The 25,933-nt window shown below is 52.9% G+C and overlaps 1 protein-coding gene across 1 annotated transcript in view; it reads left to right on the forward strand.

Moving 5' to 3' along the window:
- Window positions 1–10,119: 10,119 nt before the first annotated feature.
- RPTOR (regulatory associated protein of MTOR complex 1) overlaps window positions 10,120–25,933 on the forward strand; it is a 331,619-nt gene continuing 315,805 nt past the window's right edge. Inside the window, exon 1 of the mRNA XM_081791320.1 lies at window positions 10,120–11,127. Within this exon, the coding sequence (XP_081647446.1) occupies window positions 10,966–11,127 (162 nt within the window). The 5' untranslated portion in view covers window positions 10,120–10,965. The remainder of the gene's footprint in view (window positions 11,128–25,933) is intronic.

Genomic DNA, 25,933 nt, shown 5'->3' on the forward strand with positions numbered 1-25,933 from the left:
TCCCACTTTCTGGGTCTTCCCTGAGGGGTGCCTATCAAAACGGAAACTAGACGCTGTTGTTCACTTAACGAATTTCCAAAAATCAAGACGGCGAAAACAAGGGAGAAAATCAAAACACTGCTCCTGGGTTGGGGGAAGGTGGGAGGACACCTATGCTCTCTGCTGCTGCTGGTTTGTGTGCAGAGTATTTTTTTGGAAGCGGTGTGAGAGCAAACACCTTTAAAGAGTTCATGCCCTTGGGGCGCCTGGGGGGCTCAGTCGGTTGAGCGTCCAACTTCGGCTCAGGTCATGATCTCGCGGTCTATGGGTTCGAGCCCCGTGTCGGGCTCGGTGTTGACAGCTCAGAGTCTGGAGCCTGCTTCGGATTCTGTGTCTCCCTCTCTCTCTGCCCCTCCCCCGCTCATGCTCTGTCTCTCTCTCTCTCTGTCAAAAATAAATACACATTAACAAGTTCGTGCCCTTTGTTTCTTCTGGGCTGACTTGCGTTGCCAGAGACGTATATTCAAGTCCCAAGCCCTGGTGCCAGCAAATGTGGGCTCACTTAGAAATACGGTCTTTGCAGATGATGTGGACGCCCGCCATCCAGTCTGGTTGGTGTCCTTATGAGAAGAGGGAGGCTCAGGTCGTGGTCTCATGGTTTGTGGGATCAAACCCCGCGTAGGGTTCTGCCTTGACGGCGTGGAGCCTCCTTGGGATTCTCTCTCTCTCCCTCTCTCTCTCTGGCTCTCTCCCACCCTCGAAACAGATGAAGAGACTTAAGAAGAGAGAGAGAGAAGAGGGAGACACAGAGACATACAAGGAGAGCAGCACGTGTTGGAGGAGGCAGAGGCTGGTGTTCGGAGCCGGGAGCCCAGACGTGCCAGAGGGTGCAGGTGTCACCAGACAGTAACAGGAAGGCACGGAACAGATTTTCTTCTAGCGCTTTCAGAGGGAGCGCTGCCCTGCTCACACCTTAATTTCAGACCCGGCCTCCACGCTGTGAAAGGGTAAATGTTTGCGGTTCGATGCCACCCGTTTGTGACGCTTCGTTGTGGCAGTTCTAGTAGATGAATGGAGCTTTTTGACTTTTGACTTTCCTTTCTAGGAAGAAATCTTGGAGCTCCTTATTTACCGATTTTTTTCCCGGGTCCTTCTGGGTACATGGACTACATTTCCCACTCTCCCTTGCAGTTAGCTGTGGCATGTGACCAACTTTGGCCAATAGAATGCAGGCGAGATGATGTAAGCCTCAGGCCCGGCCAATAGAAGCCTCAGCCCCTGTGCAAGCCCCCTGGCTGGGAGCAGACATCTAGCAGTGTGCCCAGAGGCGCTGGGGATGGTGGGGACCCTGACATGGAAAGGGTCTGTGCCCCCGGGTTACCCCAGACACCTGTATTGAAGGGCTGTGTGAAGGAGCATTGACCTTCTATTGAGACAGGAGGGTGCCAGCACTTAGCATAGCTTGACTGATACAAGGAAGGAATGAGAGGGGTAAAAGCAAAGATCCGTGTTCGAGGATGTTCTCACGGCCTGTTTTGTTGTTTTTTTTTTTTAAAATTTTTTTTTTTTAACATTTATTTATTTTTGAGACAGAGAGAGACAGAGCATGAATGGGGGAGGGGCAGAGAGAGAGGGAGACACAGAATCGGAAGCAGGCTCCAGGCTCTGAGCCGTCAGCCCAGAGCCTGACGCGGGGCTCGAACTCACGGACCGCGAGATCGTGACCTGAGCCGAAGTCGGACGCTCAACCGACTGAGCCACCCAGGCGCCCCTCTCACGGCCTGTTTTGCTCAGTTGGGGTTTCAGATGAAGTTGCTGTCTTTTCATCTCCATGTCAGTGGCCCCGAGTCTTTAAAAAATTTTTTTTCACATTTATTTATTTTTGAGAGAGAGAGGAAGAGAGAGAGAGAGAGCAGGGGAGGGGCAGAGAGAGAGAGGGAGACACAGAATCTGAAGCAGGCTCCAGGCTCGGAGCTGTCTGCACAGAGCCCGACGCGGGGCTCGAACCCACGAACCTCGAGATCACGACCGGAGCCAAAATGGGCTGAGCTACCCAGAGGCCCCCTCTACTTCAAATCTTTGGGGAGGCCATTCTTCTTGGGGGGGGGTGGGGGCTCCTATAGAGTTCCCAGGTCTGCCCCTGCTGGTCCTCAGCATGTGACCCTAACGTGTGATCACTGTGCCTTGGGTCCCAATGTTCCCCTGAGCAGGTCAGTCTGAGTTGTCCAGGCTGCCCTTCGTTTCTGCTTCCAGAATGGGCTTCTTGGGGTTCTTCTCACCCAAGTCCTTCAACACACACTGTGTGCCCATCGCCGCACCGGCTCGGCGCTCTCTGCAGGGCGTAAATCGGGGAATGAGAATGAGAATCGGGTCCTTGTCTTTATGGAGACTCTATGTAGTTGGGGGAAGGGACATGAAAACCAACATTGTTTAGAACAGTGATATCCTCAATGAGTAGAGAGTATAGGTCTCAGTGGATAAGAGGTGGAGTGATTTATCACCCAAACTAGGACAATTTCGAGAACGTAAGAAGGCATTATCGATAATTGTGTCAGGGCAGCCGGTGAAAACTGGGACTGCCCCAGGAAACCAGGACACGTGGTCACCTGGGAAAGACCTAAACGTAGCCCTCATGAACCCTCTCTGACTAGCTGGCTCCCAACTTGAAACCCGGTCGGGGCGCCTGGGTGGCTGGGTCAGTTACACCAACTTGGAACCCAGTCTTCACCGACAGCTGAGTGTAGACCATACAGCTTGGCCGGGACACCACAACCACACATTTGTCCAAGCCCCGGCTAAACCTCACTTTCCGGGAAGCCGTGTCACTGCTGGCACAGCCGGCTGGACACAGATGCCCCGCGTGTGATCAACACAGTGGTTAAGAGAACGGGCCTCGAGACTGTGGGTCCCACACATCCCTGACATTGGAGCGTCTGGGGATCCCGGGCTGCCGTCACCTGACGTTCTTTCCACTGGTGAAGGTGCAGCCCGGACGTGGGGCCTTTAAAGGCAGTTCTGATATACAGGAACGTGTGGGAGCCTCAGCCCTGGGGTCATCCTGCTGATTGGAATCCTGGTTCCAGAAATTATTCACTGTGTGACCTGGGGCAAGTTCCTTAATCTACCCTTGCCTCAGCTTTTCCTTATCTGTGAAATGGGGACAATGGGCACTTCTTGAGTATTAAGTTAATGTGTGAAGTGTTTAACACAACTTTTTTTTTTTTAACGTTTATTTATTTTTGAGACAGAGAGAGACAGAGCATGAAGGTGGAGGGACAGAGAGAGAGGGAGACACAGAATCCAAAGCAGGCTCCAGGCTCCGAGCCGTCAGCACAGAGCCTGACGTGGGGCTCGAACTCATGGACTGTGAGATCATGACCTGAACTGAAGTCGGATGCTTAACCGACTGAGCCACCCAGGCGCCCCAATGTGTGAAGTGTTTAGAACAGGGTCCGGTACCAACCAGGACGTGCACTGTAAGGTTGGTCACTGCTATTACAGGATAATAATAATAATTGTTATCAGTACTAAACTGAACACTTACCCTCCCCACAGCTGTGCGTGCAGGGTTGACATCCCTCAGGATGTTTTGGGAAAGGCACGGAACACTGTTTGCCTTATGTCTTTGTAACCAAAAGTCTGGCCTGTTGAGTTTCGTTTAGGCCACGTGAAGGTCACGGCTTCCTGCAGCATGACCCCGAAGGCTGTACTCTTCTCTGTGGGTCACCCCTCCGCATTTCCCAGTTACTAGCTGGGCTGGGAGAACATACTCCCGCCGTACGTGAGAAAGACAAGTCGTGACACGAGATGTGCTGTTAAATAGCGTTGTTTATATAAAATCGAACGATTCTTTTTTGCAAAAACTGTACAAATAAGTATGTCTGCTTACCATACATGTTTATAATATACACAAAAGGCTGTACGTAGAAATATTAGTGGCAGCTATATCCGGGCAGGGGAATTAAGCGTTTCTTTGTTCTAGTCTTTATTTTGAAAATAATGTTTCAGAATGGTATTTATTTTTGAAAAAATTTAACGTTTATTTACTTTTGAGAGAGAGAGGACAGTGTCGAGTGGGGGAGGGGCAGAGGGAGAGGGAGACACAGAATCGGAAGCAGGCTCCAGGCTCCGAGCCATCAGCACAGAGCCTGATGCAGGGCTCGAGCTCACAAATCACAAGATCATGACCTGACCCGCAGTTGGATGCTTAACTGACAAAGCCCCCTGGGCACCCTCAGAATAATGTTATTTTGCAATGTAAAAAACAAATACGTTTTAAATATATACATAAAAGCCAGAAAGAAAAGGCAAAAAGAAAATACACAAAATGGAAATAGTCGTTTTTTTCTTTCTTTCTTTTTTTTCTTTTTTTCTTTGACATTTTCCAGTTTCCTCCAGCAAGTATTTATTACTTTTATATTTTAAATTTAAGAAGAATTGCCAAACTACTATGTGATACTGTTTAAAATGCCAAATAGCACTTCTGGGATTAAATGCAGATTGAAGGCATTTCCCACCCCCAAATCATCCCTCACCTCCGGGAGCAGCTGGCCACACGTGTTGGGCTGGTTCTACTCACACCCAACTCAGCATTCGGAACTTGCATGTTTACAGTGCCTTTCTTCGCTTTTAAAAAATCAGTTTACGGTCTGATCCACTGACCTCCGTGAAAAATCTCCCTCCCACCCCACGTGTGAGACTCTGCTTCAGAAAAACAATTCAACGTATTCCAAAAAAGGAATCCATTTTTCAGGTTCGGGCACACGTGCTGTGTTTTGCAGGAAGCCTTTTTAATCAACCTGGATGGAATTTATTTCTTACAGCACTTTGTTAATAACAGTTAGCCTTTATTGAGTGCTTACTGTGCGCTGGGCATTAGCTCATTTAATACTAACAACGTCTAGACGTTGAAACTCTTAGTTTCGTGGTTCATACGTGAAATTGGGACGGGGGTGCATGGAGTGCCTTTCCTGGGGTCCTGGGCACAGAAGGGCAGGAGAAGGGATTTGAGTCTGGGGTCCTGAGGATGTGTTTGAGCCGGGGCCTGGCCTTTGGCGGCCCCGGTTGGACCCTCGCCAGGCCCTGGCCAGCAGAGAGATCTTGAGAAGGATATTTAATTGTTCTGTGTCTCAATTTTCTTCCTGGTAAGACGGATCTAAAACAGGAGCCTTTACATGAGCCTATGAGGAGGATTAAATGAGTTAATTCTCATGAAAAGGGCTTGGCTCATCACAAACACTCACTCACTACCAGGATTATAATATTTTAGTTACAGGCATTTTCCCTAATCCCCCCTATTAAAGGCAGAGGCGTGGTCAGGCTAGCCTTGCTCCCCCAGGGTCTTGTGTGTGCCGAGAATCTGAGAATCGCTGATGAGAGGTGAATAGTACATAAAATAACAAACGGAGAGTTTAAAAAGAGAGAGTTGGTTGTATTATTTGTATTTTCATCAAGGTAGAATCTCATTGCAGGCAATTCTATTAAAATAAAAGGTTATAAAATTCAGTTTGTATATTTTTTATTGGATAACAAATTTTCTCAGTACAGTCTCTATCAGAAAAGCTTTCCTTTATATATATATTTTTTCTTGTCAAACACTCTGTACTGGGCATAGACCATATCCCTGCCATTCGACGACCTCCAGGGTCCTGTGGGAGGAAGGACAGTGCACCCATGGATGGAGCTTGGGAGCTGGGGAAGAAAGACACTGGCCTTCGTCTGTTCTCCTCCATAAAGAATTCCCAGCGGCGCAATTCTTTGCAAATTCTGATCCTGCAAAGGCTTGGAGCTGGGTGCACCAGGCTATCCAGACTGGCGGGCCGCGGTGCCAGTGGGGAGGGGCCCTGGGGCACACTGGCTTCCAGCCCCTCTGTGCCTCATTTGCCCCCAGATTCTAGGTACCCCACGCAAGCTCTTCATTGCCCTACACAAAACAGCCCCCAGAGTGGGAAGGAAAGGGGGGGGTGAAGGTCACATTTCTGTTAAGGATCCACTTCTGTTTTCTCTCCCTGTTTTCTCTACCCCTCGGCTCTGCCTTGTGGCTGGATCCTTAAGGCTGCCGCTGCAAAGCCTCTCAGTTCGGAAAGAAGAAATGCCCAGGGTGGGTGAAGTTTGTTCAAAAAGAAGCACGTTTTACCATAGTTCCCCTGGCTCCTCGGGGGTCACCTCCTTTTTTAAACAGACCGTTGTTTCTGCTTCCCCAAACCACGCGTACTCAGTGTACAAAAACAAGAACATGAAACAAAGAGGTGTGCGAGAGGGGAGGAAGCTCACGTACGTAAATATCACCGTATTTTTAGATGGATGAAAAGGGGGGAGAACGAGACAGGCGCGTTTGGCGTCTTGCGGCCTGCGTTTCCGACGGGGATGCTGAGGCTGTCACTTCCCGCTCCCTTCTCTTCTCGCTTCGTCAACAACGCATCTGACCTGCCCAGGGGGGGGGGTGGCTGGGATTTTGCTAAAAACGGAGTAATGATGCTCAGACAAAAGCAAAGTACTTTATGTCTATTTTGGTTTAAGCTAAGCACAGATTCCTCTGGAAAGGACGGGCGCTGGCCGGTCTCCCTGCGTGGAAAACCATATAGCTCAGCGAAGCACCACTTTTCTTGACCTCCAGACTCGCTCCCGATTCTTGATGACAAAACACATTCCATGCCCTTCATTGATTTGGTGGAGAAGCTGCAATATTGGAGGATGGGACGCCTGCCTTGGACGGGCTTGTGTTTTGAGAAGAGATTCGGCCGGTTGTGCGGGGCCGACAGCTGAGCTTGAAGGCTGTGAAACTCTAGCTTCCTCGTTCTCGCTGGGCAACATGTCCTGTACTGTGGCAATTTTTCAGGCCCCCCTCCCTGTTTTCCTCCTCTGTTTACCCCTGACTTCCACTGTATTTGACCCACACATCCAGGTTTTTTAATTTTTGATCTTGTGCTCACTTTGCCGTGTCTCTGGCTTCTGGCTGCCAAAGAGCCCAAGTTTTAGGGCTGGAAGAGGTCATCTGGTCTACCTTCACGTTCCAGGAAGAGGCCCCCCTCTCTGTGTACAAGCAGGTGACAGGTGATTCCGCTGTTTCAGATGAGAGCTGGGCCTAAAACCTCCTCCTTTCCCAGTCCTGAGCTGGATGTTCACCCCCCAGCGGCACGTTATCAACATTTTTATAGCTGGACAATCAGACCAGGTTTCGTGCGTTTTTTGGAGATTCATAAAACTGTTTTCAAGATTAAAGTATCTTATTTAGAGGTTTTGTGGGAAGCATGAGATGTCCTTGCTTGTGAAGAATTGGACATTGGAGATCAGAACGGCGGGCCCAGGTGGCCAGCAGATCACACACCGTGGTGATGAGATCACCCAGGTGAGAAATTGTCGGCCTTGGATTTCCAGCTCGTCATTAGTCATAGACGCTCACTGCCTTCCAGAAGCCTGGAGCCACAGTTCCAAATGCTTATCTGGGACTTGAATAGAATCATTCATAACACACTGGGACGAGGTTTCTTCTAAATGTCAGGATGCTATGAAATGATTCAAGCCCGTTCTTGAGACTTCAGGTTGGGAGCTGGGCTGTCACCAGCCCCTTTCTGGTTTGTACATGAATCACAGAGTTTTGAACCCGAAATATCCTAGAGATTCACCTTCTTCGAGTGTCTCGTGTCACAGATATGGAGACTGAGGGCAGAGGAGGTCACAGGCTTTGGGGAGGTCTGCGGAAATCGGTCCCGGACTGGGGCCGGAACGTGTGTATCCTGACCCTCGGCCTAGGACGTGGACCCCAAATGGTTTCTTGGTCCTGGGGTCACGTTTGTAAAACAATAGCGGGTGCGTTTTGTTCTGTAGTTTGGGGGAGAGGGTGAGTCTTGTTCTGATTTATTAGATGGAATATTGGGTAATTTCTTCATAGCATTATTTGATACAATTAAACAATTTTTTTAATGTTTTTTTTTGAGAGAGACAGAGAGACAGCGCGTGAGTGGGAGAGGCGCAGAGAGAGAGGGAGACCCAGGATCCAAAGCAGGCTTCAGGCTCTGAACTGTCAGCACAGAGCCTGATGCAGGACTCGAACTCGGGAACGGTGAGGTCATGACCTGAGCCAAAGTCAGATGCTTAACCGACTGAGCCACCCAGGCGGCCCTGATACAAATTTTTATTGAGGGCCCACCACGTGGCTGGGATGGAATCATTAGAGGAAAATGTTGTCTAATGTCTTTAGAGAGAGTGTTTTCCAATATCCTCAAACTTGACTGATTTTAACTCTCATCAGGGTTCCCTGATTAAAAAATATCGTCCTGAATCCCTGTCTTCCCCTCCCCATGATTCAGTAGGCCTGGAGTGGGACCCGGGTATCTTTATTTTTGAATAGTTTCCCTGGTGATTCTGAAGGCCTGCCAGATTAGGGTCCCATCAGTACCTTTACTGTCTTCATTTAGAATATCGGACAAGGTGAGTGATGATTTCCCAAGGTGACACACACTTTGTGGGTGAGGACGCTGAGTCTCACACAGATTGAGTGGGTTTTCCCAAGTCACCGAGTAGTTAGCAATAAAGGGGTTTAGCGCTGCTGCAGTCCCAAAGCCTCTGCTGGTGCTTGTGGGGATAGTTTGCCAACCCAGGGAGCCCGGAAAAGGAAGGTTTTAGCCTCCATCTGTTTTGTGGTGAATTTACCCTGAGTTTTAAAGGTTGAATCAGGCTCAGTGGGATGCAATAATGCAACGAATGCTTGGAACATGCACTACGTGCTAGGTGTGAAAGATCTGGAATTGCACTGTTCATTCCAATGTTGAAAGGAACACAAATGTCAGGATTTTGACACGGATCCCCGCTTTGTGTCCAAGCCCTGGGCAACCACAAAGAAACAAGGTATCTTGTCGTGTCCAGTCGGAGGTTTTAGATGAATAAAGCAGGCAGTGTTGCTAGGTTTCACTCTAGCTATGGGAAGTTAATTGTTAGTATTCTATTCAGCGTTCTTACTAGGCACCTTCACGGGTTAATTGTATCCTTCAAGGTGGGCATTATCCCAGTTTTTTCTTTGAAATTTTAAAAATGTTTATTTAATTTTAAGAAAGAGAGAGAGAGAGAGAGAGAGAGAGAGAGAGAGAGAGAGAGAGAGACAGGGCGTGGGCAGGGGAGGGGCAGAGAGAGAGGGAGACACAGAATCCCAAGCGGGCTCCAGGCTCTGAGCTGTCAGCGCAGAGCCCTATGTGGGGCTTGAACTCACAGACCGACCGCAAGATCATGACCTGAGCTGAAGTCAGACGCTTAGCCCACCGAGCCACCCAGGAGGCCCTATCCCAGTTTTATACAGAGGAAACTGAGGCTGAAATAGTTAAGCAATTGACCAAGGTTACAGAGGTGGAGAGTGATTCAGCCCACATCCGGATTCAGGCACCAAAGCCCCATGCAGACGGGAAGACCAGTCTGTTTGCTCCCTGCCAAGCTGTATATACTGGGAACATGTGTGGCTCACTAACACTGTTTTTATTGAAGGCAGGCACCACATGCTGCATGCGGCTCTCTATTCCCTCCTAGTAGAGGAGGTCACAGTTCCACACACACTGTAAATAAACAATGTTTTCTGAGTAGAGGAATAAAGCAGGGGGCGTGCCTCCACGCAAAGAAACCTGTAGCTTTTAGTTGTTTGCACGTGAAGCTGTATCAAAAGAAGCTCCATCAGAAAATAGGATGGATTCAATAACAAAAAAAATTGTAATCGTTGAAATTAGTTTTTCCCCTGGGTATTCCCTGGGGGGTGGGGGTGGGGGGGGAGAAAATCTGATTGATACTGTGGAGGATACTACGTGCAACCCCCACCCCCCCAACCATCTTCTTTTGTAATATTATCAATAGTTCTTGCTTTTGCTGCCTTTTCAAAATCTGGAAGAAACAACAAGGGGGTGAATTCCTTAAATTTCAGGAGCATGTAGATCCGTTTGTAACAATAAAAAGCTTTTTTCAAAATTAACTAAATTGACATAGTTTCGTTTATAGGATTGACTTCGATATCGCGCATCTATTGAATGAACGCTATAAACTCTGGAAAGCTGAATTGTGGTAACCATAGTAACGAAGCGGGGAGGGGGGCGAATTTCTCTCCTCGCATTCTGGGAAGCGCGGCCAGAACGTTCTGAGGAAGTTTGGCCTGTTGGTCACACCGTAGGTCGCGATGCATGCTGGGGCTTGGCAACATGGCGTCCTCCTTGATGTGCTGATGAGAGGAGTTTCACTGTAGCTTCAAACCAGAGGGCAGAACTCTCCAAACCCAATAAGCCCACACTCCCTGTGTTCTTCGCGCCTCCGCGTCGCCCTCTCCTCAGGACTCGTTCTCAGGCAGGAGAGAGGCACGGGGCCGAAGGCCAGGGCCGTCCAGGCCGCGCGGATCCGGGGCCGAGGAGCCGGCTGCGGGCGAGCACGATGGGCCGGTCCTGGCTCTGGTTGCAGCAGCTCCGGCGAGTGCGGGACCCGCAGGGCTGAGAGTGGCTGCGGGAAACCCCGCGAGCTCTGAACCTCTTCCCCCCTCGGCCGGAGACCTCCGCCCGGTCGGCGAACCGGCACCGAGAGCGGGCGGCCTTCCTGTCCTCGGATCGGCCGAGGCGTTGGAGGCCGAGAGCAGGGTCATCGTGAGGCCTGAAGTCTCCCACGCCTCTGACAGCTCCGCTCGCAGCCCCTCCTGGGACGCGCAGCCCCCGAAGCAGCCCGTGGCGTGGGACCCGGGGGCGTGCGTGTGTGTGCGCGCCGAGCTCCTTGGTCCGCCCGGTCTCCCCCGCCCGCCGCCCGGCTCTTCCTACCCCCTCCGCCTTCCCGCGCAGAGTTAGAGAGAAGGGTGTCAGACTTTTTGCCCGAGTAGGGGTCTCCGCACACTTCCCGCTCGTTTCTTTTTCCACTCTCCCCCCTTCCCTGTTTCTTATTTCTTATATGTACCGCTCTGGTACACGCTAGTTTTTAAGGCTGGAGGTTCTCGAGCGCTTGCTGCCAAGGACTCCCCCACCCCCTCCCCCCCCGATGGAGTCCGAGATGCTGCAGTCCCCTCTTCTGGGACTCGGGGAGGAAGATGAGGCCGACCTCACAGACTGGAACCTGCCCTTGGCTTTTATGAAAAAGAGGCACTGTGAGAAAATCGAAGGCTCCAAATCCTTAGCTCAGAGCTGGAGGATGAAGGATCGGGTAAGTGGATTCTCCCACCGCGCCCCCTTGGGCCCTGGTAGATTCTTCCACAGAAAGTTCAGAGCCACTCGAGTGTCCTCGGGGGAAGCAGCGGTCATTTTTCCCCAGCCACACGTTGCAAGTCAACTTAAAGAGCACAAGCCATTTCAGACTCCAGCGTTTGGTCGGAAATGGAAAAAGTCTGTTCTGGTTAGTAGTTATTCACCGGCCAGTGTTAATTTAACTCAAACGAAGTTCGAATTCGGACAGTAAAAGGTAACCGTGTTGGAAAGTGCAGCACTGCGAGTGCTTACACACTCTTTGGTATACTCAGTGCTGTTATTAACAGGACGGAAAGATGCCTTGGGAGAGAGAGTACTTGTACCCACGTGGGGAGCCTACTTCTGTGGTTAGTTCCTTTTTTTTTTTTTTTTTTCTAATTGTCCAAGCCAGGTTAAATGCTATGCTGGGAAACAAGATTACTGGCAAATGTTTAGCTAGTAACAAATTCACGCAGGGTTGTTTTAAAGTTACAATGAACTTCATCATATCGCCTTCTAAGCAGTTGGTCTTGGATCCAGACTTTTCCTCCATTTATGTGGTGTCACGTTGCTGTAGCTTGGAGACAGAATTTCTCCCACGGTGGAGTTAGAGGGTGATGGGTTGGAACTTGGGTCCAAGTTTGAGGGGGTCTCCATGGTGTTGGAGTGTGAACAGTGACTTATAAATGGCCAGTAGGAAAGAAAACAGCCAATCTTGGTGAACCTGCCCTTAACTAACCGCTGTCTACCTCCTGGTCTCCAGAGCAAGCGGGTGGGACCTTCCCATCTACGCACAGTTAAAATTTGTCTTTTTGTGATTTGTTTTTTCCTTCAAGATTGCCTTTTTTAAATTTAAGCATCGTAGTGGTAAAAGAGAGGTAGTTGTTGTTATAGTACGGTGTGATTGCTCTGGGCTTACATATATTTTCATATATGATGTTGAACTATGTAAGATCACCATTATGGTAATTGTGCTTGGTCAGTCCCTAGTAACCAGTCCTTTGGTTATTGATTTGGGTTAGGACAATTCATTTCATCCAAAAGCAGTTTAAGGAGTAAAAGAGATGGTCTTTGGAAGAGATTGTACAAAAGTCTGTCTTAGGGACTTCTTTGGTACTAATTATATAGTTCAAATTTTTTTTGTGGTTGTTACGCATACATGAAAAGGAACTTGTTTTAAAGTAACTGTCTAATAATTTTTTTTTCCCCATTCTATCTGCAAGACTTTTTTTATTTTTTCCTTGTGAAATGTGGTTCCCTCTGCTACCCTAAACCCGTGCTCAAACTGTTCAAGCTGATGAATGGATATATTTTTGACCTTTTACTTAAAACATTAATTTGTGAATGATAACATTTTCTGATAAGCTTGTCATAGGTTATTAAGAGAAAGAAAAGTTCTGAGTCTGAGTAATTACTGAGATTACTCTTTAGAAAAGAGCCAGGGGAGAAACGTTTGCTGTGTCTGACCTTTTTGCAAGGTGTTTAATGAAGACGAAAATCAGCAGATAACATTTTCAGTTCAGCGTGTGGGAGCTTGGCGTCTAACTGCCCTTGTAGTCTCTTCCTCTGACTCAGCCCCAACGAGACCTCTCAGCACCTCTGCCAGGACAGAGTTGCAAATCCAAATGATGCTAAGCACTGGAAGGAAGCATGAGTGAAGGAAACAGGCCAGGTATAAGAAGAATGGCACAGGGCCGGAGATCAACGGCAGCCGACATGTGACTCGTGTCTGATTTTTCTGGAAGGTGGGCTCTGGAGAGCACAGGCCACAGCAGCTGAAGGGGCAGCTGGGCCTCAGCCAGATCTCTCTTCCTTTCTCTCTCTCTGTCTTTTTTCTTTGAGAATCCAGAAGACTTTTTTTTTTTTTTTTTTTTTTTTTTTTTTTAACGTGAAGGCTTCCAATTTAAAAATGTTGGCACTGTTTCAGATGTTACGAGACATGAAGGAGTCCAACCGACACTGTGGGCCGAACAAACCTGGTTTGTGGGGCTGGTTGTGGCCAGCGTGTTCCCTGGGTGTGACTTGTGCTCCGTGACTGCCGCGCCAGGCAGCTGCTCTGATTCTGGGAATCTTGAGCACACAGGCGTCCAGGCCAGGCTGTCTCCAGCAGTCTCGTGGAGCAGCCTGTGGTGAGGCGACATGTGTGGGCCTGCTTGTCCCGGAGCAGGCCTTACGCGTCCCACTTGCCCTGGTGGGCCGGGAAGTGCCCTGAACGCAGACTTGGCCTTTGCTGCTCCCTGTGACTGAGATGCAATTCCATATACTTTTATTTTGTGTATGTATTTCTGGTTCCCTATTGCTGTCCTATTTAGTGAAGCTGTTAAGGATCCCTAAAGTTGACATCTTTGCTAAGTTGACTGACATCTCTAAAAAGTTTTGTGCCACTCAACGTTTGGCATCCCGACAGAGAGAGCCACAGCCCTTGCCCACTCTCAGTTGGGATTCCCACATTTTTTGGGGGGGGGGATCCGCGCTGCCTTTCAAATGCCACTATTATTGCATTTTAGTTATTAAGTTACTGTTTAATACTGTTATTATCAAATTAGTTTGTTGTTTGGTTAATTATGTTGCTTTTAGTGAATTGATACGTATATGCATCAATAGCAATTTTGGCTTATCATTTTCAAATAATTAGACTTACGTAAATGATTCGCGGTTCAAAATTCGCGGGCCTATGGCTGACGCCGATGTGTACGTATGTTCCCGTTTGTGTTTTACCGTGATGCTTTTTGGCGATCAGAGTTCATTTGTCCCCTGGAAAGGGAGCGTGTGGGGACAGTTGGTCTCAGTTAGATCTTTGCCTTGCACCTGTGGGACGGAATCAGAAACCTGATGGAAAACCACTGCCGCACACACGGTGCCTACAAGTGTGCCGGAGGAGTAGGGAGAGAACGATGAAGCCATTTCCAAACCAGTCTCTCGACCGATTGTCACCTGGCTTTGTAAGTTGTGCTTTGAGTAAGCTGTGGAGGGAGCCGAGTGGAGGCAGCGGGCTGGCGTGTGGACAAAGGAAGGGTAACCCTACCTTGCTCACCTTGTGGCCTCTATCACGTACTCCCATCAGGCGTTGAGACCACCCTCCACAGGCCTTCACTTCTCTGTCCTTGTCTTGTCTGACCTCTATGCAGCCTTCCACAGTGGGCCACTCCTCCCTCATGAGACTCTCCTCTTGCTTCTGTGTCTTCCCGAACAGAAAGAGCTCCAGCTCTTCCCCTGAGGTCTCTCATCCTCCTTCTCAGACCCCTTTGCTGTTTGACGGCCTAGTGTGGGGCGCTCGAGGACTTGATCTTGGGCCCCTCCTCTTTGTTGTGTATGCCCCTGGCCAGCGGGTCTTGTCTGGGCTCATGGTTTTAATGCCGTTCACACGTCGGCGACCCTCACATCGGCAGTTTTTACTTCTGGCCTGGCCCGGAGCTCCTGAATGCCTGCTTTGCCTCAACCGCCACTCGGGTGTTCAAGCTGTAAATCTAGAATTTACCCTTCATTCTTTCTTCTCCTTCTCCTCGTGGCCCTGTCCAGCTCATGAGTAGAGCCTGTCGACTTGGCCTCCAAAGTGCATCTTATATGGGATCGCCTCATTTTGTCTCTGCCCGTCGCGAGCCTGGCCCAGCCAGCTACCGTGTTTCACCTGGAAGGCTGTGCTTGCGTCCTGACTGGTCCCCCCCACAGGCGTTCTGACCCGGAGGGACCGCTCCTGGCTTCCCGAGTGCTTGGAGCTCAGTGCAGATTCCTCACCCTGGTTCACTTTGTGGTCTGGCCCTGCCTTTTCTGCTTCCTCGATGGAAAGGCCTGGGGACACACCCCCCTCTGCTCTTGGTAACTGGCTCCCCATGACCTCCACAGTCAGCCTCTGAGAGGCCTTGCCCCATCACCTCCTCGAAAGCAGCTCCCCAGCCACTCATGATCGCTCTCTCTTTCTCTGGTATTTTCCACTACATCCCCACCCCCAGAACGGAAATTTTGTCGTAAGGCCGAGACCTCGTCGATGCTAGCACACGGGATCGTGCTTGGTACATGGTAAACGTGTACTGAGGACAAAGTGACTGGAGGGGGGAAGGGCTTCTGCACAGGGTGTGTTCTTTACATTGCTGGGGATTATTATCTCCGTGTGGTGGTTGAGGAAACTGAGGCTTGAGTTAAATAAATGGCTTGCCAAGGGGCCTGAGTTACGGGGCTCGCGATGAGGGAAGTTGAACTTGAGAAACAAAGCCTAGTTGAAACAAAGAGAATGGTATCACAGTGACTGACAATTCACATTGTGAGGCCCCCGCGTCTAAAACCGAATGTGTAGGGAAGACGGCCGGGGCGGTGGCGGGGCTGTAAAAGCAGAGAAGTGTGCGAAGGGAGCGGCTCAGCTGTTCCCGCGGTGGGTGGTGGGCGGTGGGCGGTGGGCTCCGGGTTCCCCCTCCCCTATTGGGATCAAAATACAAGTGCAGCGTGCACTCTGGATCTCAGGGTCGTGAGTTTGGGCCCCACAGCGGGTGCAGAGATGACTTAACGATAGCAGTGCAAGGTGGCAGTGGCCTTTCCTGGTCTCCGCCTTGGGATCTGAGCGGATGGTGCAGAAGCGGCGAGGGTAGTGGCGAGGGCGTGAGTCACGCCCAGCCGGTGCTGGGCTGCTGTTTCCCTGCGCTGTGCGATCGCGGCGAACAGTTCCACCCCACTTGACGATGCCCCTGGTGACACCGTAACAAGTATGGGCTGTGTCAGATCTCGCCCCCTTGGCGCCCGCCGTCCCCTTCCGCGTGGCGGGTGGCCCTGGGAAGAGCCCTGCGGGGGCCCCGGCTGGGCCACCTGCTGCTCGCGGGGCGCCCGCGCTGGACCCGAAAGGAGGCTAACGGCGACCCTGGGTGCTCGGGCTGGCGTCTCCGGCAGACGTTTCCTCCAGAACAAACGATGAGCTGTCACTTCAGGGAAGAAGACTGACAGGATGCGTGGCCGGGATAAAATCTGAGCTTTCCGGTGAAAATGAAGAGTTTTGGGAAACCTGTGTCTGCCCCTGAGAGCTGCCCAGCTTCCCACTCTTCTGACGAGATGATCGTAGAGTGGACAGGATTTTGGGGATTCGAAACGTGGAGTGCAACGTGCCCTCATCTGGAACGTCTGTGTAATTCAGTGAGCCTGTGTTTCCAGAGGGCCAATCCGCACTCTTACCGAATGCTCCGTGGGCAAGAGATCCACTCAAAGGGAGGCCACTGGGCTTTAGTATCGTAAGGGGTGGTGCTTCCGATAGATCGGGTAGCCCGTTTAGTGCTCTGTGCACATAGGTCGCTTCTAACCTTTAAGAAACTACAATTTGCCGAGTTTCGATGTGATGTCAGAGAAGCACGTTCTCAGTTACTTGGACGTGCTGATGTTCTTGCCCTTTTCACCTGCGAATCTTTGTGGGGCCAGAGTTTCTCCATCCACTTCAACCAAAGCGACACGTCACAGCAGGTTGGAAGACAGTATGGAGTCCAGTGGCCTTCTGATAAGGCAGACCTTAGAGAGATTTGCAATGGTTTTTTGAAAATGTCTTTTTCGTAGAAATATTTATTGAAATATATAACGAATTTATAATTTTAAATCCGTTAATAAATACATGCCTTTAAACATTTTTTTTTTAAAAAGGATAGAGGACTATTTACATTAATTATTTTAGGGAGAGAGAGAGAGCACGTGCGCACGTGTGAGCAGGGGAGAGGGGCAGAGGGAGAGAGACAAACTTAAGCGGGCTCCACGCTCAGTGTGTAGCCTTAAGTGGGGCTCAATCCCATGACCCTGGGATCATGACCTGAACCAAAATCAAGAGTCAGACGCTCAACTGACTGAGCCACCCAGGTGCGCCTGGAAATACATTCTTCTTCTTCTTCTTCTTCTTTTTTTTATTTTGACCTCTAAGATGGAAAATACTGGAAAAAGCTGTTTGAGGGGCTGTTTGGCTCAGGTCACGGTCTCATGTTCGTGGGCTCAAGCCCCACATCCGCTCTGCACTGACAGTACAGAACCTGCTTGGGATTCTGTCTCCCTCTCTCCGCCCCTCCCCTGCTCCAGCGTTCTCTCTTCTCTCTTTCTCTCTCAATAAATAAACATGTAAAAAAAAGTTTTTATTTTTAAAAAGGAGCTCTTTGGGAGTCTTCAGTAATCTTCGAGTGTAAAGGTGTTCTATCCTCAAAAGTTTGAGACTCGTTAGTGTAGTTAAAAAGAAAGTGGGTGTCAGACTTAAATTAGGAAGCAGGGCTTGAGGATATCAGGTGGTTGGCCAAAAATATCAAGCAGAGAGGACCAGAAATTTAAGAGCAGACCTAAAAGGGACCTGTTAACGCCCTTCCCATTCTGGAGCTTGTGTTTGCGAAGAGCTCTGTGGGGTTGTGAAGGCAGTTGCCCTGTATGGAAGCACGTAGCCACTGTCAGGGCCTCCCGTTGACCCAGACTTCTGGCGTGCGCCCTGGAGGGGTTCGCTCTGCTGCCCACCCAGCCGTGTCCTGTCCTGTGAGTGGAGGAACATCGACCCAAGTGTGGCAGGGGCAGGCGGCCAGAGACCTTTACCGTAGTTTACCGAGCACGGTTTCTTGCTCACAGTGTGCCGTGCTCTCCGGGACCCTAGCGTCCAGTAGGACAGACAGACGCATCAACACCAAACTGCGATACCCCATCATGTGTGTTTTACAGGTGAGAATGGCACGATTATGGGGAAAACTTTGCCTTTACGTTAAATAGGTAAATCACTTGCATTGAACTGCATTTATGACCCGTACAAATCAGTTACATGGACCCAGCATGAAACTCTCAGCAACTGATGACTGTTGACGTGGTTGGTGGTGGGGAGCTGCGTGTGGATTTAAGTGGGGCAAAATCACGCAGAGATTTGTGTTCGGAGAGATCTTGTTGACCGGGGGTGGAGTGGAGGGTTTGGAGGGATGGGGCTAGAGTTGCGGGGATCCGAGTGAGACACCATGTCCAAAGCCAGGCAGCCCGAGCTGCAGGGTGACCGTCCAGGGGCCGGGGTCTACAGGTGGGTCAGACCTTGGCGCTGAAAGAGCGGGCGGCCAGCGCGGGCACCCTGGCTCTGCGCTTCGAGCGTGTGAACTGGCCCTTGGCATTTGTCATGGGAGGCTCAGGAGCCACAAAGGACCATCTACATAGATTTTTTTTTTTTTTTTTTTAACCTGCTTTAAAAAATGTGCCGTGTTCCATTTTGAACAACGTGCTGGGGAAGTAGTCCTGAAATGGATAAGAACATTTCTCCTCATTATCACCTTGTAGAATTCTAAAGCTCGAGTTTTAACAGGATAGCATGTGGATTATATATAGACGGTGTTCTCCAGGTTTCTGACTCTTTCCTGCCTTTATTGAGAAGACATTAAAAGAGTACTTGGGGCATCTACCATTACTTGTTTCGCTAGAGCTGAAGTTTGACACCTGTTCTTTTCTTCTTGTAAGTTTAGTTAAGTGTATAGAAAATGTTATCCCAGGAAATGTTCGGCGTGATAATTAATGCTTTGATCATGTTCTTGAGCCTGAACTTGTCAGACAGGTGCAGCTCTGGGGGGAGGGGGGGTGCGCCCTGGTGGCTGGAGGAGAGGTGACCACTGAGAACAAGTGATAATTTGACCCCCAAGTCAGTTTGCTTTCAGAGGTGGCTTTTGTTCTTGACTAGTAGTATTTTTTTCCCCCAAGTTTATTTATTTATTTTGAGAGAGAGAGAGAGAGGGAATCCCAAGCAGGCTTGTACTGTCAGTACAGAGCCCGATGCGGGTTCCATCTCACAACCCTGAGATCATGACCTGAGATGAAATCAAAAGTCAGATGCTCAACTGACTGAGCCTCCCAGGAGCCCCTGACTGGTACTATTTTCTGTTTCTTAGTTTAGATACAATTTCAAACTTACAGAAAAATTGTAAGACTAGTTCAGCGAACTCCCTGGTACCTTTACCCGGGTTCATTACCTGTTTACATCTTCCCTCGCCTGCTTTATCATTCTCTCTGTGTTTGTATATGTTTGATACGTGACTGTTACTAATCCATAGCTCGCATGGAAATGTTGCCGCTTGTCCCGGCAGCACCGCCTTGTTGGCGATTTTTGCCCTCCCCGCCCCCGCTCGGGATCCCTCATTGCCCTTAACGGTGCCGTCCGCGTGACCTCCTTAAATAAAAGGAGCTTCTCGGCCTTGGAATTTCTTCACCTTGACATTTTTTTATTGTGGTGAAATCAGCTAACGTGTTTACCACTGGAGCCGCTCTTAAGCGTGCAGCTCGGCGGCTCAGGTGCGTCCACGTTGCTGCGCGGCCCCTCCGTCCGTGCGCATCCACAACTGCATCGTCTTCCTGAGAAGCTCGTGCCCGCCCGCCCCCGTCCCCCCCCCCCCCCCGTCCTCCCCCCCGTCCTTCCCCGTCCCCCCTCGTCCTCCCCGTCCCCCCACCACCCTCCCGTCCTCCCCCGTCCCCCCACCACCCTCCCGTCCTCCCCCGTCCCCCCCCACCCTCCCGTCCTCCCCCGTCCCCCCCCCACCCTCCCGTCCTCCCCCGTCCCCCCCCGTCCCCCCAACCCCCCCGTCCTCCCCCGTCCCCCCACCATCCCCCCGTCCTCCCCCGTCCTCCCCCCCCGTCCTCCCCCGTCCCCCCACCACACCCTCCGTCCTCCCCCGTCCCCCCCGTCCTCCCCCGTCCCCCCCCCCGTCCTCCCCCGTCCCCCCAACCCCCCCATCCTCCCCCGTCCCCCCACCACCCCCCCGTCCTCCCCCGTCCCTCCCCCGTCCTCCCCCGTCCTCCCCCATCCCTCCCCCCGTCCTCCCCCATCCCCCCACCACCCTCCCGTCCTCCCCCGTCCCCCCCGTCCTCCCCCGTCCCCCCACCACCCCCCCGTCCTCCCCCATCCCTCCCCCGTCCTCCCCCGTCCTCCCCCATCCCCCCACCACCCTCCCGTCCTCCCCCGTCCCCCCCGTCCTCCCCCGTCCCCCCCATCCTCCCCTGTCCCCCCAACCCCCCCATCCTCCCCCGTCCCCCGTCCCCCCACCACCCCCCCGTCCTCCCCCGTCCTCCCCCGTCCTCCCCCATCCCTCCCCCCGTCCTCCCCCGTCCTCCCCCATCCCCCCACCACCCTCCCGTCCTCCCCCGTCCCCCCCCGTCCTCCCCCGTCCCCCCAACCCCCCCATCCTCCCCCCGTCCTCCCCCGTCCTCCCCCGTCCCTCCCCCCGTCCTCCCCCGTCCTCCCCCATCCCTCCCCCCGTCCTCCCCCGTCCTCCCCCGTCCCCCCACCACCCTCCCGTCCTCCCCCGTCCCCCCACCACCCTCCCGTCCTCCCCCGTCCCCCCCCCGTCCTCCCCCGTCCCCCCAACCCCCCCATCCTCCCCGTCCTCCCCCGTCCCTCCCCCCGTCCTCCCCCGTCCTCCCCCGTCCCTCCCCCCGTCCTCCCCCGTCCTCCCCCATCCCCCCACCACTCCCCCGTCCTCCCCCGTCCTGCCCCGTCCCGTCCCCCCCCAGCGCCTACTGTCTGCTGATTTGTTGGCCTTGATACTTTGCGCTGGTGCCGGGCAGTTGCCGTGTACGGCGCCCTCGCGCGGATTCGGCCCGGGCGTCTCGGGCGGGAGCCCGGTTGAAGCGACGCGCCGTTTTCAGAGCATCCGGTCGGAAAGCACGTGGTCCTGCTTCCTTCCAGTAGTGTTGTCTTCGGTCGTGGGATCCGCTCCCGTCCTGCTTTGTGTTCCTGCTCATAGGGCCTCTGCAGGTCGTGGCCACTTTGACGTGCGAGGTTCTGAACGCTTCTGTACTTTGCCGCGCAGTCAGATGCTGCCGCTCTTCTCGAATTTCCCAGCCTTGGCCCTGGAGTCAGCCATTCCTCCGTGATGCCGGCTCCTTGTGGAGGACGGGCTTTGGAAGCAAGACCTGGGCACTAGGTTTGCTCCTTGCTGCTGCTGTTGTGTCGTCGGTGGGCCCCTCAGCAGTGGAGGTGGGGGGACACGTGGGGTTTCAGTCTGTGCTTATCGGTTTCTGTGCAAAGAGGCGTCTCCAGTGCTGGTCACTACCTCCGGGCACGCTCTCCTCTGTCCCCTTTGCACCCCCCCGTCACTTGCTTCTTGGTGGCGAGGATTTGGCTCCACTGCCCTCACAGAGTCACTTGCCCCGGACTAGGATGCAGAGAAGGGGGGGGGGGGGTGTCTGAATTACTAACCCACAGCACTTGGGGACGCAGACCTACTAAGAGGTTAATACTGACTTACATTGTTGTTTGAGGCACACTCTGCATGCAGTGAGATGCCCAAATCCTAACTGGGAGAATATGCTGTCAGAAGCGGGTTTCAGGGGCGCCCGGGGGGCTTAGTCGGTTAAGTGTCCGACTTTGGCTCAGGCCACGATCTCGCGGTCTGTGAGTTCAAGCACCCACATCGGGCTCTGTGCCACAGCTTAGGGCCTGGAGCCCGATCCCACGTCTCCCTCTCTCTCTGCCCTCCCCCACTCACGCTCTGTCTCTCTCTCAAGGAGCCTGGGTGGCTCAGTTTGTTGAATGTCTGACTCTTGATTTCGGCTCAGGTCATGGTCCCAGAGTCATGGGATCACCCCTGCGTTGGCTTCTGCACTGAGCGTGGAACCTGCTTGAGATTCATTCTCTCTCTCCTCTCTCCCCTCCCCTTCCCCTCTGCCCCTCTTCCCTGCTCATGCTCTCTCTCTCTCTGTCTCTTTTTTTTTTTTTCCTCTTTTTCTGTCTCTAATAAATTTTGAAAAGTGAGTTTCAGGGTTTCTCACTGGTTTGTGTGGAAATAGTGGTTATCATGCACATTCAGTACCACTTAGGTTCGTGGCACAGAGCCTGGGATCGGGTCTAAGCAGCATAGGACACTGGTGTGGCCCTGGAGGGATTCTTCCATCTGATGTGAGGAAAATGACATTCTTCTACAGAGTAAAAGCACAATGTGGCAATTATGTATCTGCACTCGAGTAACAAGGCAGTGATTTGCTCGGCTGAGCTCCGTGCTGGGTGCGGTGGGGCAAGTGAGAGGGTGGAGAGGGTGCGAGGGTGGGTAGGTCAGGTGCCGGGGTGGGGGTGGGGAAAAGGGCAGTGAAGTCACAACCACCTGATTTATAGAATTCGGTCATTGAGCTGATGCTTGTCTAGCGCCTTTCTGTGCCAGGCACTGTGCTAAGTATTGGTGATTCATTGGTGAACAACTCCCGCTTTTTAGGCGTTTACCAGTTTTTTGGGGGGAAGATGGGTTGACTCAGCCCAGGAGGCAGGGCACTGGGGTGGTGGCAGCTGCGTACGGAGTGCGGGAGGGACTCCTGGAAGACTGCGTCAGGACTGGAAGGGAGCAGAAGTTAGCCGGGGGGAAGGGAGAGGTGGGGTGGGGCAGGAGGGGGGCTGCGGGGAGGGTGGCTGGCCGAAGCACCGAGGTGTGCAAACACTGGGAGGGAGAGCACGGCCTCTGGGGAGCCGCCTTTCTCCCCAGAGGGAGAGGGAGGCCGGGTGTCCCCGAGCGGGTTTCCCCCCTTCCTAAGACAGCTGCCGGCCACCCGTACCCCACCTGCCGAGTTTCCCTCTGCCACCCGGACACCAGGTTGCGCATTTGTTTGTCAGCCCCGCTCGGAAGGGCTCTGTTCTGTCCACTGCTGCGTCCCCAGCTTCTCACCGGGTGACATTCGGTAGTAGGTGCCCGGTAGACGGTGGTCAGGTAAACGGGGCGGGGACCGTGCTGGAGAAGTAGGGAGAGTCCATGAGGATGGACAGGCGGGCAGGGCGAGTCCCGGCAAGCTTCGCAGGGCCCTGGGAATTTGGGTTTTGTCTTAAGGATGATTAAGAAATGTCTGAAGGCAGGGTAGTGGCACAATCAGGAGTTTGGCAAGATCGCACTGGCCGCAGAGACAGGAAGAGAGAGAGTGGGGGGAACGTGTGTGGTGTGTGTGTGTGTGGGTGTGTGTGAGAGGACCTGCGTGGGGGGGGGGCGTGGGCCGGGCGCCCTGAGGAGGGGGGAGCTGGGCCAGTGCGGGGGAGGTGCGGGTGGCCGAGCGCCCCCTGGGACGGAGGACAGTGGGCCTCGGTCACCGGCGGAAGGACTCGGGGGCCCTGCTGGATGCAGCAGAGAGAGGGGTGAGCTACCGTGGGCACCTGGGAGGGGAAAGAGCCTGTGTCTGACTCTGGAGACTGGAGAAAGTTTTCTTTAAAGAGCGTTTCAGTGGGAAATGTTGCAAGTGTTGCTTAAAATGGTCCCCAGGCCCCCGTCCCCTCGGCGTCTGTCTTCGCTCGTCCCTGCTGCACCCTTGTCCTCGGGCCTGTGGGCGCTGCTGATGGGCCGCCGCTGGTGTTCTCTTGGATAGCTGCTGCTCTTATCCTTAAGGGTTGATGGGACCATCAGTTTAAAGGTACACGAGCACGCAAGCACCGTCACGTGTAAATGAGGCATTTCCTTTTCCTGCGCTGCCTCTGAGCCCTGGCTCGGGTCCAGGTTGAGTTTCCGTAGAGGCGGCAGCACTGTGGAGACACCAGGTGCCTTGTGTTTCTTTCCTGTACCGATGTCCCGCATACGCCGTTGTGTGTCCTCCCTCGTCCTTCCCCTTCACCGTGCACCGGCGGCGCCCTGGGCCGGGCCGGGCCGCGGCTGGCCTGGCCTGGCAGTGGCAGAGCCCGGGTCTCGCCTGCCGTGCGGCTCAGGACCCTCTCCGGAGAGCCACCGCTCGGTCCCTCACTTCACCCACGCAGCGCTTCTCCTGAGAAAGCGTCGTTACCTGGTCAGCAGGCAGGACGGTTTGCCCGGAAGAGTTTCGCCTTTTAAATAAAACTCTATGCTGGGAGCGGTCTTCGTACTTGAAAAATATTTTAACCATTTTTATTGACGAAACTGAGTTCCTTGGAAACTTGTTTTCCTCCAGGTTACACAAATAACACATGTCGTTGTAAAACATTTAGAAAATAGGGAAAAATGGGACAAGAATAAAAATTATATAAAATCCCACTACGGCACTGTTAATATTTTGGTGTATTTCCTACTTCTCTGTCTTCCCTCTTACTCCCTCCCTGCAGCCAAGATTTTACTGTGTGTCATTAAAGGGTTATTTTGAGTTACTTACTTCAAAAAAAGTTCATTTATTTATTTGAGAGAGAGAGAGAGAGAGAAAGCACAAGCAGGGGAGGGGCAAAGAGAGAGACGGAGACACAGAATCCGAAGCGGGTTCCAGGCTCCAAGCTGTCGGCACAGAGCCCGACATGGGGCTTGAACCCACGAACCAGGAGCTCATGATCTGAGCCGAAGTCGGATGTGCACCGACAGCATCACCCAGGCACTCCTGGAATTACCTGTATTTGATACCCTTGTCCTTGTAGGATCTGAAGCATAATAATAAAATGGATACTCGGGAAACCCCCACAACACCCAAGAACTACATCAGCATTAACACTGTCCCAGCCCCCAGCTTTAATGTCTTTTCTGCTTCTGGGAAAACAACCGGCCCTGGGACGGCTCGACTCACAAGTTTTCGACTTTGCGAGGGTGTGAAAGCCACACGCGTTCAGTGGAAACCCTCCTCGGGATTTTGAACCCGGATCTCCTCCCGGGCTGGTGACACGTGGTCCGGTCCTCGGTCGTGATGCTGGGCAGGGAGCCCGGCCGCCGGTGAGCCGGCGATCGTCGGGGTCGGCAGCCGGTTCGGTGACAGCCATCCCGTCCCCATAGAGCCACTGTTTGTCACCTTCCGCGCGGCATTCAGCAAATCCCACGTATCGCAAGATAGGCTTTGTGCAGGATGCTTTCGCCCAGCCGTAGGCTAACGTGAGCGTCCTGAGCGCGTCGAGGCTGGGCTGAGCCGTGGCGGTAGGTCAGGTGCGTGGCGTCCGTTTTCGACTTACTCTGTTTTCAACTTACGACAAATCTGTGGGCATGTACCCCCATCGTAAGTTGAGGAGGATGTTCACTGCTCTGTTCTGGGTCGTACTCCCTGTAGGCCGGGTGTCCATGTTGAGGCCCCTTTGATTACTGAACAGCCTTGTGAGCAGGTACTGTTTTACCCATTTACAGCTGAGGAGACTGAGGCAAGAGGTCAGATAATTCACCGGAGGTCACGTAGCCAGTGAGCAGTGGAGCCCGGATCTGGCCTCAACCTGTCGCCTTCTCCTGCCCCTCAGGGGACGTGGGCATCGGCGGCCGGAGCTGGCAGAGACCGCGCCGTGCTGGCCGCTCTGGAGCCCGGGGCCCCGCCACTCGTCCACTGCTCACTCACTGTTCGCTGACCACCGAGGAAGCACCTCTGCCCTGCCGGTCCCTTGGTGGGAATGAAGAGGGAGTGTGGCCCGGTCCCGAACTCTGGGAGCACCGTGAAATCGGTGCGTGGGCAGACCAGCCTAGCGGGTCAGACCGATGATGCTGAGATGTCTAACTAGTGGCCCCAGACTGTGTTATCGCTCGGTGGAAGGCAGGGGTGTGACCGGCGGCTGGAGGCGGGTTTGGAAAGGAGTCTGCTTGAGGAAATGTCCCGGAGAGGGTGGGGCCCGATGTGGGGACCGGGAGGGGTTGGCTGGCCGGAAGGTGGAGGGAAGGCCCCTCCAGGGAGGAGTGTGGGTGGCGTCCCATGTTCGTGAAAGGAAGGTCCTTTGAGAGCACAGTGGGGGGTAGTGTAGGTGGCTGTGGCAGGGCCACCGCATTAGCCACGCTTTGCGTGTCTGGTAGAAGGCTTGGCCCTCTCTCCCAGTTAGGGAGGGGTGGGGACCAGCTCACAGGCCGGGTGACGCAGAAGAATGGAGCTGGGGGCGACACACACCTGGCTGCTTCCCTCGAGTCAGGTGGAAGCCAGAGTGGTGGGGTGGGGTGGGGTGCGTAGGGGGA

The sequence above is a fragment of the Panthera onca genome, chromosome E1, assembly GCF_046562875.1.
Source record: "Panthera onca isolate mPanOnc1 chromosome E1, mPanOnc1 haplotype 2, whole genome shotgun sequence".
In the NCBI taxonomy this organism is placed as follows: Eukaryota; Metazoa; Chordata; class Mammalia; order Carnivora; family Felidae; genus Panthera; species Panthera onca.